The 19,709-nt window shown below is 43.0% G+C and overlaps 2 protein-coding genes and 1 non-coding gene across 3 annotated transcripts; all 3 read left to right on the top strand.

Moving 5' to 3' along the window:
• Nucleotides 1–5,609: 5,609 nt before the first annotated feature.
• Nucleotides 5,610–6,289, top strand: LOC115682788 (uncharacterized). Its single transcript, XM_030607125.2, has one exon. It carries the CDS (start codon nt 5,807–5,809, stop codon nt 6,056–6,058), a length of 252 nt encoding a protein of 83 aa, XP_030462985.1. The 5' UTR covers nt 5,610–5,806; the 3' UTR covers nt 6,059–6,289.
• A 1,474-nt stretch (nt 6,290–7,763) lies between these two features.
• Nucleotides 7,764–12,865, top strand: LOC115682749 (conserved oligomeric Golgi complex subunit 5). The gene is made up of 3 exons (XM_030607069.2): nt 7,764–8,900; nt 9,508–9,981; nt 11,606–12,865. Exons 1-3 carry the CDS (start codon nt 7,797–7,799, stop codon nt 12,536–12,538), a joined length of 2,511 nt encoding a protein of 836 aa, XP_030462929.1. The 5' UTR covers nt 7,764–7,796; the 3' UTR covers nt 12,539–12,865.
• Nucleotides 12,866–17,759: 4,894 nt separating this feature from the next.
• Nucleotides 17,760–17,832, top strand: TRNAR-ACG (transfer RNA arginine (anticodon ACG)). Its single transcript has one exon. It is a non-coding gene; the product is annotated as a tRNA-Arg (tRNA).
• Nucleotides 17,833–19,709: the final 1,877 nt, after the last annotated feature.

The raw sequence follows: 19,709 nt of genomic DNA, 5'->3' as shown, positions 1-19,709 counted from the left end.
TGTTCATTGTTCGGAAATCGGAATCATCGTGCTATGCGCATGCGGTAATCATTGGTTTGTAATGTTTTCGTGTAATCGAGCAACAGCAATTCGGCCCCACTCGATGAGCTCCCGACTTAGAGTCTCATCTGCCGTCTGTATTACCTGTTCCTGCAGACTCGTCTCGGTAATATCTGGGCATTGCCATTCTGTTTTACCGTTGCTATTTGATTTGACTCGCGTTCGAAGGAGATAGTAGAAACCTCTCGAATTTTAATATGATCATCTCGCTTTAGTTTTCAAACGCTGGCTAGGTACTCGATTATTAGCTTTGTTTTTCGCTGACCCGTGATTGAAACCTACGTGTCCATCAATTATCACTCCGAATAGTTTTCGAAGACTAGCTATGTACCCACAATTAATTAGCTTTTTCTTCGGTGAGCCGTGATTTAGGATTTATGTGTTCATCAGTTAACATGTGACTGATACAGTAAAAAGTAAGTTTTTCTCACATGATTAGTGTTCAAAGTTGAATTAATACAATGAATCGTTAATCATCACATTTGATACTTTCATAAAATAGCGGCCAAGAGAACCTTCAACTATATCTGCCTTTCTTTTCACACCTTCTCAATCAATCATTTCCCCTATTCAAGTTGCCTTTTTTTTTTTTTCGTTTTTCACTCGGACGATGTTGCTTTAAAGCCAAACTATTATACGGAGGAAACAACCCTATAATGCAAAAAAAGTGAAGACAATCGAATAAGGCTCTCGAAACGGTGATATGGGGAATCGATTGATTCCGACTAGATGATGGGGTTCAAATTAGATTTTGACCATACCATATGGGTCACATTCAAATAGCAAAGACGAAACGCGTTATGTCACTAGCGAATTATTTCGATTCGATAGAACTAGTATTGGTGGTATGTCCGAAAGGTTTTTCAATCTCTGATGATGAATTTGACCTTAGGAGGACAAAAATCTAGTTATCTCTTTCTGCTCAACGTGGTCGGACACGCAACGCCCCACAAGCACCTCTTCGTTAGGATTCAAGAGCTCTAACCTCTCTCGAATCTCTGGCACAACATTAATAGCGATGGTGACACGATATCTTGCTTGGGATTTTACTTGGGACACGGCGTCCGTGAAAGCAAATCGGCATTACGAGACAATGACATTTCGATTTTTTTTGGGGGGGGTTACGGAAAAGGAGCGACGTGCGGGCTTTCATTCGGGGCTTTGCTCTGGTCCAGTAATACCGCACACGAACTTTCATGTTTGTCTAGCGTCGAGAAATGTCTTTGTTCCGAGTCCATGTCCCACTTCGTGTACAATGTGGTTACATCCCTCGGTTAGTGGCTCACATGTAAAGCGCGGAAAATTCCAAAATAAGAGTCTACAAAAAAAAATCAAAGTATACCTTATTTTAAATAAAAGTCTAAAATTGATCATATCAATATCAAAGAAAAGAGTCTAACATCGCCGGCCAGTTAAATCTTTTGACTAGTCTAAGGCACTTTTGTCCAAAGATTTATTTTTTCTTTCTTTATTTTCTTCCCTGTTCATCTTCTTCGTTGCGTCTTCTCCTTTCCTCCTTTTCTTTTTTATTACTGGGGCAGCGAGGTTCAGCTCATTGATCACTGGACAAGGCCCAGGAAGCCCTCACCGGCCGATGGTAAGGCCATGGCGAGGCTGACCTCCTACCTATAGCTCTCCCTCTGATATACCAGCTGATCCTCTGCATCCAACTCCAAAACTTCGAGCTTGAAATGGGAGTGGACCCCGATGGTCCCGGGCAAGAACCCCACAAAGATCAAAGGGTATCGTCAAACGAAGTCGATGGGGGCGTATCAAGATAGGGAAGGCATCTCTACTCCTCAATGAATAGGGAAATGGTGAGTGATTTGGAGGGCTTTCGATTTGAGGAGGTTCACGACGGATATCAAGAACTTCTCTTTTCTCGAAGGTGTGGTCAAGGCCGCGGTCGTGGATGCATTTGATGGGTGCTCGGCATCGCTCGGAGGGGGTTCGAATTGAGGCCATCGCGGCTCTTCGCCCTCAGCCGGCAATGGTCTAGGCCAAGGCTAGCCTTGCTGACAGCGGGCAAGGCCGGGTGAGGGTCGCGACCGGCGAGGGCTTCGCTGCTCTCACTCGCCGCTAGCGCCACCAACATGCTGCAATACCCAGGCTGGTTTTTCCGAATACGCATGCCTAGTTTTAGAACACATCACACAGCTCCTCTAACCCTCGCCACGGTTATTCTTGGTACTTTGGCCACTCTTCCCTGTCTATTCCCTGCTCATCTTGCTAGACCAAGAAGATAGACAGGGAAGAAGAGAAAGGAAAACAATAAAATAATTATATTTGGACAAAAATGCCCCTTGATCGGCTGGAATGTTGGTGCAATTCTCGTTCATACTGCCATCAACGATTCGCAACGAAAAAAACTACATAAACGTTCGTCAGTTGAATAACTTGACGCGCTAGAAGATGATTTATCCCGTCCACCTTCTCCATGATGGGCCTCGGGTTTGTTCCTTGCCATCGCCACACTGCTATTGGACCAATGTGGCTTACGAGGCCCATCTCTCGACACCATTTCAATCCATGCTCCTCCTCAAAAATTGATTTAAATTTCTCATCTGGTGCAAACCCAATCCGGTGCAGCAAAAAATGAACAGCTATATAAATAAATGGCACAGGTTTGCAAATTGGGGAATGCACCCGTTTCACTTGAGGGGCACGTTGACACCGGCTACCGTGTTTTCAGTACAGCGGTGTCTGTAACTTAGCGAGCGGGCGTGAAACATCAATAGGCAATGTTTTCGATTAGCCAAGAAGGCCCCGTGGCCGCCTTCCACTTGCGCAGCGACAAAGTTCCACTCCGCATGTTGTCATGGAAGTGGGTACCGGGAATTGCCGGACGAGCCGAGAGCAATCATGTCGCAATTCGTTTCCCGGGCCGAACCGGATCTCCATTCAAGTGGCATGGGCATTGATCGAAATGTGAGGCCCTTTTCTTTATTTACGTCAAAAAGAAGAGGACGACGGCGAAGAAAGTGAACGATGGCATTTGTCGCCAGAACTCGAACTACCAAACAAACGAGACTGCCATCTTATAAAGAGAGTAAAACTGATGTCGCAGCATGTGAATGGTTGTCCCAACCGCCGTCGAGGAGGGGAAGGAAAAATTTAAGGATTACAGTGTCGGGTAGAGAATGTCATAGGCCAGCGGATGAAAAAATGTCCAAAAAAAAAAACCAAAACTCCCAAAAAAACAACAACAAAACAAAAGAGAAAAGACCGAGAAATGTCAAAGGACTAACGGAAATGTTTGCTCATCATTGATCTTCGACATTTGACCACCAAACCTTTGCCACCATGCCGTTTGAAAGAGCCGTTGGGGGAAATTTTCTAATGCTGTTGTCGTGTTCTTTCTCCTCTTTCTAGGGGAAGAAGCTTCGATTGGCATGGCACGAGTCCTACCAAATTGATTCCATCCCTTCTAATCTTCGTATAGACGTGATTAGACTCCGAGAATTAAAAGTTTTCGTGCAAGAGAGAAAAAGATAAACGAGACAAAGCACACTGGACCGGACTAAACTTATAGAAATTCGATTGGCCGGAATTTGTCGCTTGCTCATCGCATGCTCTGATTAAACAGCTTTGCCCAGAAAAAAAGTCTAAAAGAAATGAAGATAGGAACTGAAAATTAACATCCCGATTAAATTACATATTGCGATCTAAAATCGTATATAAGAATACTGGATATGTTAAGTGATGCGATAGAGACTTTAAAGTAGAAACAATTACAAAAAAACGTCATAGCTCCTTACATACTTCACGGCCTCAGTTTAATGGATTGATCTTAAGAGACCAACCTGCTAGCGGGGAAATTAAAAGCAGGTCAAGCACGTATTTATGAATCCTCACATAGAACTAGAATGAAAGGAGTGAATCATAACACTCGATATAAATAACGGTACCGTTTTGCCAAGCGAACTTTTTAGCCTGGGCGTCAAACGACAATTGCGATTTATGTCATTATATATGCTCATTAGCCCACAAACACTTATCGCTATTGCAAAATTGGCATCAACTTTCAAACCCCTCGAAAAAATACACAATCTTTTACCGTGGTTCTAAATCTAACATGAACTTTTAAATGTTCTAAAAAAAATACATAATATTTTACCCTTGTTAGTGTTTCGTCAATTTCCGTCATCATCTCTTCAACGAGTGTAACATGACCTTATGAATTAATATTCACATGTCTTGCTCGAATTTTGTAAGGATGTTAAGTTGCGTAACTGAAAAATACCGTTTTTTTTTTAATAATTACGCAATTAAACTTAGGCGTGTTAAATTCGTGTCTAACACATGGAAAGAATTACGGCGAGAATAGTAATTGGCAATACCATTTTATTTTTATATCAAGGCTCTTTATCAGACATGGGCCCCGTTTGGTTCAGCATTTGGAATGCTCATTTGGGCTCTAAAGTCCCTTGATCAAATGCAAATAGTGTTTGGCAACTTTTTTTACTCACTCTGGGGAGATGCAATTGCATTTGGAATGCTCTCTAAGGGACTTTTGGCTAATGTAAAGGTGGAGGTGCTTTGGAAAGTTGCATTTTCGGAATGCAACTTGCACTGTTCATCATGACTATTCATCTTCCCCAGAGGCAAGTTCGGCGGCCGGCGACCGCCGCCTGAGGGCTAGCTCGACCCTGGCGACCATCGCCTGGGGGTCGCGTGACCCCAAGCGGTGGCGGCCGGTGACCAGATTTGGCCGTCGGCGGTTGGCCAGTGACTAGATCTGGCCGGTGGTTAAGCTACACCGGAGCTTTTTTTTATTTTTAAATATTAGCAAAAGTCATTTAACCCAAGTTGATTTTAAAAAACACTTACCAAACACTACTTACATTTCAGAAAACCCCTTTAGCCCAAAGGTATTTGCATTTCTCCATATGCATTCCCCCAAAGTCGAACCAAACGGGCCCATAGTTGATAAAAAAAAAGATTTACATTTTCAATCCATTAATTACACACAATACAAAAATGATAATCATTTGAGAATCATAATTTTTTTCTTTATTTGAAATTTTTAACAAGTATCTCGAGAACGCATGTTAATAATTTTTTTTGTATGAATTTGCAATACTAGTATCTTAGCCACGCCACGAAAAGACAAATAGCCAACTGAGCTTCCCATTCATCATATGTTATGCGACAACGGCAGAAAATTCATCGAAAAGTCTTTTGGAAAACATTTTCCTATAAATAGTCATTCGCATCGCTTGAAATAATTAGATAATGAAAAATATTTTCATAATCAATGATAATTAATATATAAAAAATTTCTTAAGCGATGAAAATATTTTATTGTCCATTCATTTTTATAAATAATATAAATAATTATTTTTAGAAAATTATTTTTTAATTATTGACAAGATCCGTAAAATGCCAACGCGGAAAGACGGAGTGATAACCGATCACTGTGGTGACATCATGACATGACCACGTGGTTACCGGTTGGTGTTCTTCTTAGCTGTCCCGTTACCGAACTAGACTCTTCCGCTCCGCCAAATGTCGAATCTGCCCCCGCCCTTTAACCTTCCTCGGCCAGCCGGCATCGCACTCGGTCACTCTCCTCCTCCTCCTTTTTGAGAAATCCAATGAAACAACGTCGTCCTTCGGGTCGTGTATATAAGCACTTCGCTGTCCTCTCGCCCCTTGTCATTCGTCGTTCTCCGCCACCGCACACAAGGATACAGCTCGAACGAAGCTTCTAGAGGGAGAGAGAGAGAGAGAGAGAGAGAGGGAGATGGAGGGGGAGGAGATGGCGAAGAAGAAGGCGTGGTCGCTGAAGAAGGCGATGGCGGTGGCGATGAGCGGGGAGCGGCGGCGGCGGGGGCGGCGGCCGTGGAAGCTGCCCGGGATCAAGAAGAGCCTGAGCCTCGGGTTCCAGGTGGCGGTCATCGACGGGGTCGTCTTCAGGATCGTGTCCGCCGTCGAGGCCGTCGTCCTCGTCTCCACGCTCTGCTTCTTCTACCTCTGCTGCGGCTGCCACTTCTGATCTCTCCCTCGTTATTTTTTCACATCACATCCTTCTTCACTAATTCCTGCTTTTAGCCCATTCGAAGTCTTGACCGGGTTTTGGGTTCCTTCGTCTTACGGAGTTAGATTTAGGAAAGCAATTCAACTCTTCTTTCTTTTTTCCCTTCTTTTGATTTTTGATCTGATTAAATTCTTGGGCAACTGCAATTTGGTACCCATTCTTTGTTCAAAGGTTTCATTTTGTAATCAATTCTAGCAATCGCAATTCGGCTCTTTCGCTCTGAAGAAGAACAAATAATAGAAGAGAGTAAACAGGGCCGTTTTTCTTGTGATATGTTGAGCTTCTTCCGTCAAGTCAATTATTATTGTTAAATTTATGTATCAAGTTTGAACCATCGATTTTGTTAAAAAAAAATAGGAAAGAAATGAAAAGATTGGATTGTAATTGCCTCGTGTACGTTGGGATTTGCTTCAAAAGGAAGAACAATATCCAGATTTGACCGGTTGAGCAAGATTTGCATCTCTTCACCGAGTCGTACAATGAACGTCTCTGTGTGCTCTGTAAGCCGCACCAATAAGAAGGACTCTTTTTTTTTTTTTGGACCTTTTTTAGATTAGATCAGTCGATCGAGAGCTTCTATTATGGTTGTGAACAGGAGTTTTGAACATGTGAATTTTACATTCAAGAGTTGTTTATTTGTAAATGTTGTTATCAGTTGGTGTTCTTAGTTTTACATCTTTGTTTATTTTACCCCAAAGCGAGGTTTGTGGAACGCAAAAGGTTCTTTAGGAACCACCCGCATTGCGTATTGAACGAGCAAAACATTTCCAAGTGGTTGTCTGTTATTTACGACCGTCCCGACAAGCTCGATCATCCTTGCTGATGAATAATTGGAATCTCCCGATATCTTGTCTAACAAAGTCAGCAGGATCGATTTTTTTCCGACAAAATAGCTTCGGAGGGGATCTAATAAGTCTTTTCCGATGGACCATGTCTTCCCTAAGCAAGTTTTCTAGGACATAATTTTTCTTTAGGAACTCCTGCATTGGGTTAACTGCCTGTGTCTACTTTGCTAGCCAATCCTAGCTCCAGGGGGCAACTCGGGAACAAGCGTAAGTCAACCTTCGCTTTCGAGTCACTTCGTCTTTGTCTGTGTTGAAAATATCTGAATCACATATTGTCTACATATATATTTATTTGGTCTAACACATATTGTCTATATTGGCTACATAGTTTCAATTTTGTCCAAGTGGACATCCGCATATTTTATACGCATCGTAAAAACCGCTGCGTCAACTGAATTAGATTAAATTTTACTCCGATGACTTGATTAGAAAATCAGTGAAATCAAGAAAAAATTCGATCAAGCAATTTAAAAATATCCGAACTCAATTAAAAATAGCGAAAAAGTATAAGGACGCAGAGTGTAATTTTTTTATAATAGAATCGGCGCTTGCATCTGCAGAAATTATTGACTGGTCGGATATGAAAAAAAACGTAACCATATTGTCTATTTCGGGTCGCGCGGAGCAAAACCAGTTCGGTCGGGTTCGGTTCGGTTCGGTTCCGTTCGGCGCGGGTCCATCCATCTAAATCGAATGTGGGCTTGGACTAAATAGCCCACTTGACGTTCAATTGGGCCGGTCAGGCCCACGTGACCGATAACTGCGAAACTGCAAGTCTGCAAAGACGACGACGACGACGACGACGACGAAACAGAAGCTCCGCAAAACGAGAGAATTAGCGCAGAGAAAGCATGGCTTCTCCGGCAGCCCTCCAGAGATCGCCCCTGTCTTCTTCCCCGTCGCCATCCTCCCCTCTCCACCGCCTCTCCACCTTCAAATCCCCCACCCCTCCCGCCTCCTCCGCGGCGGCGGCGGCGTCGTCGTCGTCCCCTCTCGACACCTTCGCCGACGACCCGATCCTCTCTCCCTTCCTCTCCCCGTCCTTCTCCTCCACCACCTTCTCCTCGGCGGCCCTCTCCTCCGGCTCCCCCGCCTCCACCGCCGAGAAGCTCCACTCCGCCATCCGCCTCCTCGAGTCCCAGCTCCGGTCCGAGGTCCTCTCCCGCCACCACCACCTCCTGTCCCAGCTCTCCTCCCTCCAGTCCGCCGACCTCTCCCTCGCCTCCGTCCGCTCCTCCGTCTCCTCCCTCCAGTCCTCCCTCCGCCGCGTCCGATCCGAGCTCTCCGAGCCGCACTCCTCCATCAACGCCAAGACGCTCCAGCTCTCCAACCTCCACCGATCCACCGATCTCCTGCAGCACACCATCCGGTTCCTCCGCTTGTCCAAGAAGCTCCGCGAATCGGATTCCGCGGATCCGGACAAGCTCGACCTCGGCAAGGCCGCGCAGCTCCACTGCGACATTCTCCGGTTATGCAACGAGTACGATCTGGCCGGCATCGATGTGGTTGAGGAAGAGCTGAAGTGGATCCGGGAGATCGGGGATAAGATTAGGAGCGAGGCCATGAAGGTGTTGGAGAGAGGCATGGAAGGGTTGAACCAGGCGGAGGTTGGTACTGGATTGCAGGTGTTTTACAATCTAGGCGAGTTGAAGGCCACCGTGGCGCAGTTGGTGAATAAGTATAAGGGAATGGGAGTGAAGAGTGTTAATGCCGCATTGGATATGAAGGCGATATCAACCAGTGGAGGAGGTGGGTATAATCCGGGAGGGATTAGAGCGAGCGGGACGCCGCAGATTGGAGGGGGAGGGAAGGCAAGGGATGCGCTTTGGAAGAGGATGGAGGAGTGTATGGAGCAATTGCACTCAGTCGTGGTTGCGGTTTGGCACTTGCAGCGGGTGTTGTCGAAGAAGAGGGATCCGTTCACCCATGTATTGCTGCTCGACGACGTTATTCAGGTTAGTATGTTAGGATTTGTGGCTTGATCAATGTAGTTTGTATTGGGATGCTCCTTGATGTTCTCTGTTGTGTTATTAGACTTCGAAGACCATACTTTTAAATTGGTCAGCTGAAGCATTGCATCGTCGGCCGGATCAATCTTCTGGTGGGGAGATTCGGTGCAGTGATTCATCTGTGTCGAGCAAGTTATAAAATGATTTTTGCATCGCTTGCCTTTTTGTTCTGGTGCATAATGTCAGTTGTCTAGTTTGCTTACGGAAATGATCTCTTTGGCTGCCTGCTTCTAGATAAAAAGCTTAGTTTCTTAAGACCCGAGGAAGTATGCTAGCTCTGTCTCTTAGTCTCTGCAGTTCTCATCCTTTGAACACAATGCCATTTTGATCCTCCTTCTGCTACGTCATAATTATCCAATTTTATTTGCAATTTGGTTCTCTAAATATTACTTCCAAAACAAAAATCGAGAAAAGCATTTTACTATCTATCAATTTCTGATAACTATTCTGGGATGGGGGGAGGGCAGGTTTTGACTTTCCGATAATTTGTGATTTCCTCTTTTTTCTCTCACCTAGACTGTATACCCTTGCTAAAGTAATTTTATTTGCTTAGGACGGTGATGCAATGTTATCAGACCGTGTCTGGGAGGCACTTGTTAAGGCCTTTGCAAGCCAAATGAAATCTGCTTTCACTGGATCAAGTTTTGTGAAAGATGCATTTACGGCGGGATACCCAAAGATGCTTTCCATGGTTCAGAATCTTCTAGAACGGATTTCACGCGACACCGATGTTAAGGGTGTATTGCCAGCTATCACTCCTGAAGTAAAAGATCAAATGGTTTCAGCAATAGAAATATTCCAGACTCAGTACTTGGTTCAATGCTTTAGACATCTTACAGATCTCGTCAACAATGTCTTCCCTGTGTCCACTCGTGGAAGTCTTCCCTCTAAAGAACATATCTCAAGATTCGTGTCACGCACACAGGAAGAGATTGAAGCTGTCCAGTTGGACGGGCGTTTAACTCTGCTTGTCTTGCATGAAATTGGTAAGGCGTTGCGGCAGCTGGCAGCACGAGCTGAGAACCAGGTAATTTACTAGACATTATATGTTGCACTAAGGTCGATTTCTCTGTTCTTTTGCATGATTCTCCAGATTTAATTTGTTCAGTCCATTTGTTAGGATGAATTGTCTTTAGAGCATATATAGGGAGCTTGGCTTGCCCTTACGGCAGGAGAATAAATGTTAAGTTGATTGTGGATGTGCGATTTTATTGTTTTCTCTTTCAGGTGGCATTGGCTTTCTCCTTTTTAGCTTTTTTGTCTTCACGTGGGGTTGGGGGAATTGTTAACACTGAGACTATGCACTGAAGGAAAACCGGAAAAGGGAGCTTGGTTAGAGGGGAATTTGAGGCTCAATAGCTTCATAAATGATAGACCAGCATGTAGGAAGTGACAACTTAATTGCCTTTTCCCCTCTTTATCAAAGCTAGTCAACCCTAGGAGAAGCTTTTTGCTTGGAGGGAGGTTTTGGCTATTGCTGTGATCATGTCACCTGGCTTTTCAGCGAATCAATTTCTAAACAGATGCATGCATTCAGAGATGTTGCTCATTTTTGTGCGGACAAGAAAAAAACAGTTCTGTTATCCCTTTTGGGTGATGTGGTTACTAATAGCATGGCAGAGGCAAATAGTAGAACTTTCATAGTATGGAAAATGCCTTATCAACTTATATAGAATTGAAGCTAGATGGTTTGTCTATTGAAACCATGCTTTAATTTAAGTTTCTGTAAATGATCAAGTCTTTTGACCATCATAGATTGGTTAATTGTGTTGGAAATGGGATATAGGTTCTTTTGCGACTTGTAAGTGTACTTTGAAAAAGTGGTCTTCTTACAATTTGCAAGGACAAAATATTTCTTTATGCGAAGTGGTTTATCTTCACGCCAAAGTCTGTCCAGAATTTCACTTGTTGGCCATTCTCATGTGAAATCTCGTGAGTTTGAAGAGCACACTACTGTTGCTAATAATCCTAAACAATATTTGCCTTGGAATATGAACTTCATTACAATATGTATCCAGCCAGATACCGCATGCTTCATAGCAAAAGTTCCAGAAGCCATCTGTATGACAATGCTTGCTCCAAGACTCTTCCGAGTGGTTTATAGATTGAACTCCAGTTGACAATATGGACTTAAGAACGACAGTTTGGTACCCTAAATGAGCCTGCTTATTCCACTATTAGACATACCATGTATGATCAAATGATCCGACAGGGTAGCCATCTCAATCTCGTAGTTGAAACAAGAGTCAATCACTTGAAATGTTTAGGATCTTTATCCATATGCTAGATGCATTAATAAAGATCTATTTTTCATAATGAATTACATAGGTCAGTTGAGGTGTTTTTTTAAGACGGTAGGTGAATATTTATTATTGGGACATCTGTGTTTATGTGATTCTAGCAGTAAGTTTTGTCATGGATTCTTTTTTTAGGATGAAGGGAGAACACACGATCCTAATTGTGATGGCTAGAGAAAAAACAAAGGTATTCTATTAGATACAGGGGAGCCAATCGAATGTAGGTAGCCATACCATATACTGTAGCGACAGTTTCCATGATTTGAATTTGTGACATCTGGGTTAAAATGAAGTAACGTTATGATTTTTGTTTAACATAATTCTGAATGGTGGAGGGCATCTTCTATAATGCAGATATCTACTGGTCCTGAAGCACGTCAAGTGATGGGTCCTGCTACAGCAGCCCAGTTGAAGAACTTCACCATATGTCAGCATTTGCAAGAAATTCACACCCGCATATCATCTATGATCCTTGAATTCCCACCTGTTGCTGTCGATGAGCTTTCCCCTGCATTGGGTGCAATATATGAGGTCGCATGTGATGCAGTGACATCCTTATTTCAAGCGATGCTGGATCGACTGGAGTCTTGCATACTGCAAATTCATGACCAGAACATTGGTGTGCTTGGGATGGATGCTGCTATGGACAATAATGTATCACCCTACATGGAGGAGTTGCAGAAGTCAATTCTTCACTTCCGTACTGAGTTTCTAGTCAGGATGTTGCCTCCAGCTAACACAGCAACTGGAGGGACAGAAATGATATGCACTCGGCTCGTTAGAAACATGGCTTCACGAGTTTTGATTTTCTTCATCAGACATGCTGCTCTTGTGAGGCCTTTATCAGAATCAGGGAGGCTGAGATTGGCTAGAGACATGGCCGAGCTGGAGCTGTCGGTAAGCCAGAACTTGTTCAAGGTGGAACAACTAGGTGCACCGTACCGAGCCCTTCGAGCATTTAGGCCTCTCATATTCTTGGAAACATCTCAGCTGGGAGCATCTCCTCTTCTTCAGGATCTGCCGGTCAGTGTTATACTTCACCATCTTTACACCCGTGGTCCGGATGACCTGCAGTCCCCGATGCAAAGAAACAAGCTCACGCCGTTGCAGTACTCTTTGTGGATGGATTCACAAGGAGAGGATCAGATCTGGAAAGGCGTGAAAGCAACTTTGGATGATTATGCTGCGAAAGTAAGGGCAAGAGGGGACAAGGAGTTCAGTCCTGTGTATCCCCTTATGCTTCAAGTGGGGTCATCTTTGACCGATAATGCATCTGTGGCTCGGTAACCCTGAAAAGGAGCATTTAACCCTACTTCTCTTTTTTTTGGGCGATGTTGCATTTGAGATGTTGGAGAAGGCTTGTAATAGTGCTAGTCCTAGTGTCAGCCATCAATGTAAATGCACGAGGTTCATGAAATTTTTTTTGGTTAAATTGTTCATAGCTCAGGATGAACTATTTGTCAAATTCGACTGGTATAATGGGTGCTGAGCCAACATCTTTCTACAGGTTGCAGCCTTCTAAGGCGGATCAATCAACCCTTTTTAATCGGATATTTTCCAAGACACATGGCTGATCTACTATTGAGTATGGCAGAATCGATCCGTTCTTCCTAATTGAACTCTGCTGGTTCATTCCCTTTCTGTCTCTTGGTCCTTTTCGTACCCGCATGTTCTTGCATCACCTTTTGCTAATAAGAGTCCACATCAGTTCTTGTAATTCGATACAATAATACTGCCTTGTCCACATTTTCCCTCTTCATCTGCAGCCAAAGGGATACTAAAATGGTAACCACGCAGCTTTCTTTGGGGGGCTCCACATTCATTCCATGTCCGAACCTGCAACATCTGCTGAGGTTCCTTAAATAAGGATGCTGCTATATACATATATATATTTAATTTAGGTAAAGCAGGTAGGTTTAGGATTAGATCATGGTTTAAGCTCGCCACTGGGGAATGAAAACGACGTGCATTTCAGGTTTCAGCAAATTTTTACACAACGTGGTTTGGCTGTAACATGGAGGGTGGGGGCTTTCTATAATAATTGATGAGGGGAGTGCCAATGGCATTAAAGACAGCCAAAGCCAAGATTGTGGATCTTGATGTGATGTAGGAAAGAGAGTGCTATGTGCGTATATATGTGGTAGGCTAAATAGTATATAGCTCTTTTCACACGGAATGATTTTGATGGGATGTCTCTATTTTTCTCTTCTTAGACAACGATGTATATACACGTAGTTTACTCAAATGAATCCGACCCCGCTTCGTTCGTTTTAGGAGGGGGACTAGGGAGGCGCCAAAGAGCGGGGCAGGTCGCTATGCTTTGCCATTTAAGTATTCCATCCCATCGCTTGTCGTCCCTTTCGGACCTGACTTGTATAACTGACAGCTATCTCTGCACAGAGGTGACTAGGTGAGGGAAACATGAATTGAAGTCTACAGCTTCGTGCGTGTTGGAGAGGCTCATGATTTGAGAAAAAAAACTCAAACGGATCTCTTCTCTGCTCTGAATTCTGCAATTTCTGTCGAATGGGGTAGGCATGATGTTGCAGGGTCCTGTGTTGGTCAAGTCTCCCCACACACGACTGAAAAAACGAAAATCGAGCCATATTTGACCTATGGTCTCTGGCTCTATCTTTGATTGAAACCAAATCAAACCTAAGTCGAATTCACGGTATAATTCGTTAGATTAGATTATGGTAATATTATTACCTTTGAAAGTGCATCAAATTTTACATTCGAACCATCTATCTAAGCTTTGATTTGCATCTTAATTGAACAATGAGATTAGTAAGATATTTTATGATCTTGGGATGTACCTATCTCAAATGAGTTTTCTCGTCTAATAAAAACGATGGTGCGAGAACAATTATGAAGATAATGGTAGCGACAACGCTGCAATACTTATCATTGATGATTCGTTTAAATATAAGTCAATCGACAGACATAGGTTTTTGCATAGCCCAACTCTCATTCTTCAAGTTAAATTCTTCTTTAGCTTTTCGTTACACGCTCGAACCTAACCATACCACAGGCAACCAGGAGGCTACATGGATGTAACAGCAAGAAATCAAACAGAACAAGACAAGTTCTTGAATAGTAAGCTGCGTGCCCCAAATGCCCTCCCACTTCCCGCATCATAAACATCTATTTTATTCGCAAAAAACGCGACACGGCTTACCAATAAATTCAAGAGTTCGCCACATTATTTTATGGTTCCCTAACCAGCAGGAATTGACCCCCCCACGGGCGTCAACAATCAATACAGGTACACATCTTCCATGCAAAAAGCCAAACCTCGGCATCTATCGCTTTTAAATAATGCCCAAGATGTATTAGGGCCTTACATAGAATATTATTTACTGGGTGACGCAATAACTTTATGTTAGGCATTTAGAGAGGCCAACAACTTTAATGTCTAGGTCTCACTTCTCTGAATTCTTTACTTGGATGCATTGTTTACCGAACTAACTTCAGCAACATAGCTTAATTATAAGCGTCATGATAATTTCTCGGTATCTTGCTTGCATGAACACTCAATTTTAAATTGAGTGATGTTGGGGATACAGTTTCGTGATTTGATGTATCAATACGTATTATGATAAACCGTAAGCGGGTATTTAAATAAACAAATCATAGGCAAATTACCGGAGGGGATATGTCACGTTACTTTACAAATCAATTCTAGGTTCCGGTCTTTTATCAATTTATCACGCTATTCTCTTTGAGGTAGATGCATGGTTTTGTAAATTGATAACAATTTCTTCGTATCTTGCTCATCACTTACCGATACATGCATATCATTTCGTTGCATCTTGATCATCACTTTCCTATATTCTATCTTGAGAGAGAGAGAGAGAGAGAGAGAGAGAGAGAGAGAGAGAGAGAGAGAGAGAGAGAGAGAGAGAGAGAGAGAGAGAGAGAGAGAGAGAGAGAGAGAGAGAGAGAGAGAGACTTTGTCATTTCGTGCGTGGAAACGGAGTTCCAATCTACAAAACCTAGTTTTATAATCAACGTCGCTTCCAGCATTCACACCATTTTAACCGTGGCTTGTATGTGTGTTTCCACCGTCCCTCTGATCAATAACAACCCTCTTGTTCATAGCATATAACAGCTCTTATATATAACGACCTTGGATCCTCCGCCGAAGAGCAAGGCCAAGGAGGTGATCCCTAAGCTCTTTTTGCCCCTTACCCTCTTCTATATCAGTTCCCATGGGGAAGAAGATATTAACCCTAAACCAAGCCTCCCTCAAAACATCCAAACACCAAAAGAAGCACCAACAACAGCAGCAGCAGCAGCAGCAGTTCAACAGCCTGATCAATGTCCTGCGACCCAAAGTCTACATCACAGATACCTCCTGCTTCAAGAAGCTTGTGCAAGAACTCACCGGGAATGGCACAGCAAGGGAGCATGATGATCATCCTCTTCTTCGTCATGAATCTTCAAAGAAAGTGATCACGGCCCCGGAGAAAGAGGATCATCATCGTCATCGTCATCATCATGGAGGAGATGACTCAGACCAGTATTTTTCCAACCAAACATCCTCGTCTATGTCATCCGATGGTGTCTCGAACCGCCAAGTCTTTGATGAAACGTACTCTTTCGAGGAGGAGCTGATGACTTTGGAGCATTCGACCTCAAACAGCGACCTCAAGGTCGATTCGCTCTCGCCTGGTGGAGCATCTGTCTCCAAAAGCGCAAGCTTTTCGTGCGAGGATCTCGAGTCGTGGCTCCTGGATATGGAGCCAGCTGCTCCATTCTTCAACGGTTTGGCTCAGTTGGAGCCCGAGGTCAGCATATATGATTATGAGGTGTCTGGGCTATTGTGATCTGAGAGAGAGACCTCGTCATCTCCATGATCCAATGATCATCTAGAGCTGCTCTATATATAAGAGCTGAACATATATGTTTCAAAGCTAATAGTTAAAACCATACATGGTTTTTGTTGTTGTGTGATGTATAGGAATCCAGAAACCATGCCTGGTTTTTACTGTGCATAGAGGGCCTTGTTCATCCCCTAATAGAAACTTATATGTGTGTGTATATGGAAGTCGACCTTGTATCTCGATTGCGCCTCCCATGTGTATCTACAATGTTAAATATGTATAAGCCTATTCTTTGTTAATTCTTGTCTGACATTTCATGAATCTACAAACTTCTTCGCATTTTCTTCGCGGAATCAATGGATAAGGATCGTGTATTCTCTTTTGAGATGTTCGAAAGTATCTGAAGTATATGTTTGAGGGAAAAAAACATCGCAACGAGTTCCAGTTCTTTCCGTTTAATTTTTCCCTGAAACAAAATGAAAGGAGCTAGATCCACCCAAATGGAAGAAAATGACCAGAAACTTCCTTTCCTGCTTATTATCAGCACAAGCTGATTTCATGGTCATCCACACAGAGTTTTTCATGTGTTAGCGTTACTTCCTTAATGTAATTGAACATATTATTGCAAGTTTTCCAGTTAATAGGGGAAAAAATTTACAGAACTTGTATATAGCTCCAACAAAATGATCAGTCTTGGTTTGACATGGTTTAAACGATCGGCAGCTTAATCAGAGCCTTTACAGTTGATACTCCTATTGCTAAAGTGCAATCCTCCATGTTCGGCATTTGAACGAGAGAGAGAGGCTTTACCTTCTCTATTTTATTTCATTATTGACAACAGCACATCTTTTGCATCTCTCTTTACATATTTTGTTTTCCCCTTCTCTCGCATTTTCTGATTGAGGTATACATTGTCTCTCGAGATCATAAGGTTATATCAGCGAAGATAACAGAAGTTGACCCTGAAAATCTTGCGATCCCATTCATAAAATGTTGGTGTATCAAAGAAAAGATTGACGAAAGGGCACGACCCTCAAATGAATCTGAGCCCCAAAACGTGTTGTGATCGTATTTTCTCACTTGACTGGTATGACAGTCACCATCTAGGAAGCACGGACACTCTCTGGGGGCCTCCGTGTCGTGTCGGACACCGACACTTGTCCGACACTCTTTATTTATTTATTTGTAGATTTGAATCAAATTAATTTGATTGAAATAATCATAAAAATGATAATTTATCATGTATATATAAAAATATACACGTAATATACAACGTGTCCCAACGTGTTAGAATTCTCATTTTTTAAGAAATGACGTGTCGGCGAGTCGTGTCGTGAGTCGGTGTCGGTGCTACTTAGGTCACCATATTCTTTATTTCTGGAGACTTGACTTGGGTAAGGAAGAGCGTGTACTGTGGGTTTCAAGGTTTTTCTTCCTTTTCTTTCCTGCTTTTACACACCGGCACAAGGAGGAGGAGAAGACAGTTTCATGGAAACTTAAGGTCGTTAAAAAAATTTGACATCAGATGGTTTCCTTCTTCCTCCTTCCTTCAGATGCATAAGCTGAGGATTTGGGATTTTCTTTGGGAGCGGAGCCAAGATCAGGGTTCGTTAGGGCAAGCGATTACGTCTGGTGAGAACCTAGAAATAATAACAAACAACGGGGGAGATAGGAGCACGGATGACTCCGTGGCCCAATGGATAAGGCGCTGGTCTACGGAACCAGAGATTCTGGGTTCGATCCCCAGCGGAGTCGTTTCCTTTTTCAACAAATTTCTTCTTCTCCTTCTTCTTCTTTTTTTTAATGTTACGAGAAATCGTATCTTATGTTATGCGACAAATTTCTTCTTCTCCTTCTTCTTCTTTTTTTTAATGTTACGAGAAATCGTATCTTATGTTATGCGCTAAATTTCTATCTACTGAAATCGTATCTTATGTTACGCGCTAAATTTCTATCTACTCCTTTAGTTTTGACTTCCAAATGATCATATTTGTCAGGAAATTGTGGTTGAAAAGCTTGTTTCTCGGGGTGTGAACCCCGGAGACCCACCAAAAGCCAGAAAGCACAGCAAGGTGAACCAGAAAGTGACTAGAAAAAAGGACTTCACCGGGCTTGGAAATTGCCAAAGAAAGAGCTGACTGTTTCTGGGTAAGAGCTTGCTCACTGACTTTGAATTTCACAGGAGGGTTCAAGCCTGGTCATCTGCGAAACGAAGGAGAAGTCCATTCAAACTCTTTTCCTCGGCAAACTACGCCGAGACAGGAATGTGACCTTCGCCTATTGACTCCTCATCGGTCGCAGTAGATACTGCAAAGGCGATCATAGACTTGCCTATCATCACAAACGCTCGCTTAAGTATCTGTAGGTGGAGATACCCCCCTGTCCAAGATCACCTGAAAGTGACTAGAAAAAGGACTTCCCTGGGCTCGGGAATTGCCAAAGAAAGAGCTGATTGTTTCTGGCTAAGCGCTTATTCACTAGCTTTGAATTTCACAAGAGGGTTCAAGTCTGGTCATCTGCGAAATGAAGGGGAACTCCATTCAACTCTTTTCCACGGCAAACTACGCCGAGACTCCGAGATAGGAATTTGACCTTCACCTATCAACTCTTCATCCGAAGGAGTAGATACTGCAAAGATGATCATTTGCAAAGATGCTGCAAATGATCACAATTGTCAGGTAATTGGGGTTCAAAAGCCTGTTTCTTAGAGTGTGAACTGCTGAGACCCTCAAAACTAGAAAGCACAGCGAGGTGAACCAGAAAATGACTAGAAAAGGACTTCACTGGGCTTGGAAATTGCTGAAGAAAGAGCCGAATGTTTCTGCGTAAGCGCACACTCGCTTTGAATTTCACAAGAGGGTTCAAGTCTGGTCATCTGCGAAATGAAGGAGAAGTCCATTCAACTCTTTTCCTTGACAAACTATGCCGAGACTCCGAGACAGGAATTTGACCTTCACCTATCAACTCCTCATCGGACGCAGTAGATACTGCAAAGACGATCATAGACCTGTCTATCATCGCAAACGCTCACTTAGTAGGTGAAGATACCCTCCCTCCAAGATCACCAGAAAATGACTAGAAAAGGACTTCACTGGGCTTGGAAATTGCCGAAGAAAGAGCCGACTGTTTCTGGGTATAAGCTCACTCACTAGCTTTGAATTTCACAAGAGGTTTCAAGTCTGGTCATCCGCGAAATGAAAGGGAAGTCCATTCAACTCTTTTCCTTGGCAAACTACGCCAAGACTACAAGACTGGAATTTGACCTTCGCCTATCAACTCTTCATCCGACGCAGTAGACACTGCAAAGATGATCGTAGACTTACCTATCATCACAAACGCTCAATTAAGTATTGGTAGGTGGAAATACCCTCCGTCCAAGATCACCTCGATTCTTTCCAATACGTATGAAAGAAAAAAGGAAGAAGGGAAAAACTTCTAAAGCAGAAGTTTGTTCATTCAGCATTAATAGCTCCTAAAAATGCTGATTTCCCGTAATTTCCTTGACAACACATAGTTTACAAAACATATTCAAAACTGGTATTGTGTTTGATGTATGGAGTCCAGCATTAATTTCCTGTTTTGATTTTCGAATAATCACCAACAGTTTCTGCAGGAGAAATTAGACCATGCTG

Source organism: Syzygium oleosum, unplaced genomic scaffold, assembly GCF_021117445.2.
Source record: "Syzygium oleosum isolate NSW1041296 unplaced genomic scaffold, Sole_v2.1 Sole_v2.23, whole genome shotgun sequence".
In the NCBI taxonomy this organism is placed as follows: Eukaryota; Viridiplantae; Streptophyta; class Magnoliopsida; order Myrtales; family Myrtaceae; genus Syzygium; species Syzygium oleosum.
This window is presented reverse-complemented; position numbering and strand designations above follow the sequence as displayed.

Coding starts and splice junctions, on each gene's coding strand:
- LOC115682788 (XM_030607125.2), top strand. CDS start 5,807: ATGGAGGGGGAGGAGATGGCGAAGAAGAAGGCGTGGTCGCTGAAGAAG.
- LOC115682749 (XM_030607069.2), top strand. CDS start 7,797: ATGGCTTCTCCGGCAGCCCTCCAGAGATCGCCCCTGTCTTCTTCCCCG. Junction 8,901..9,507: donor TGCTCGACGACGTTATTCAG/GTTAGTATGTTA, acceptor TTATTTGCTTAG/GACGGTGATGCAATGTTATC. Junction 9,982..11,605: donor CAGCACGAGCTGAGAACCAG/GTAATTTACTAG, acceptor TCTATAATGCAG/ATATCTACTGGTCCTGAAGC.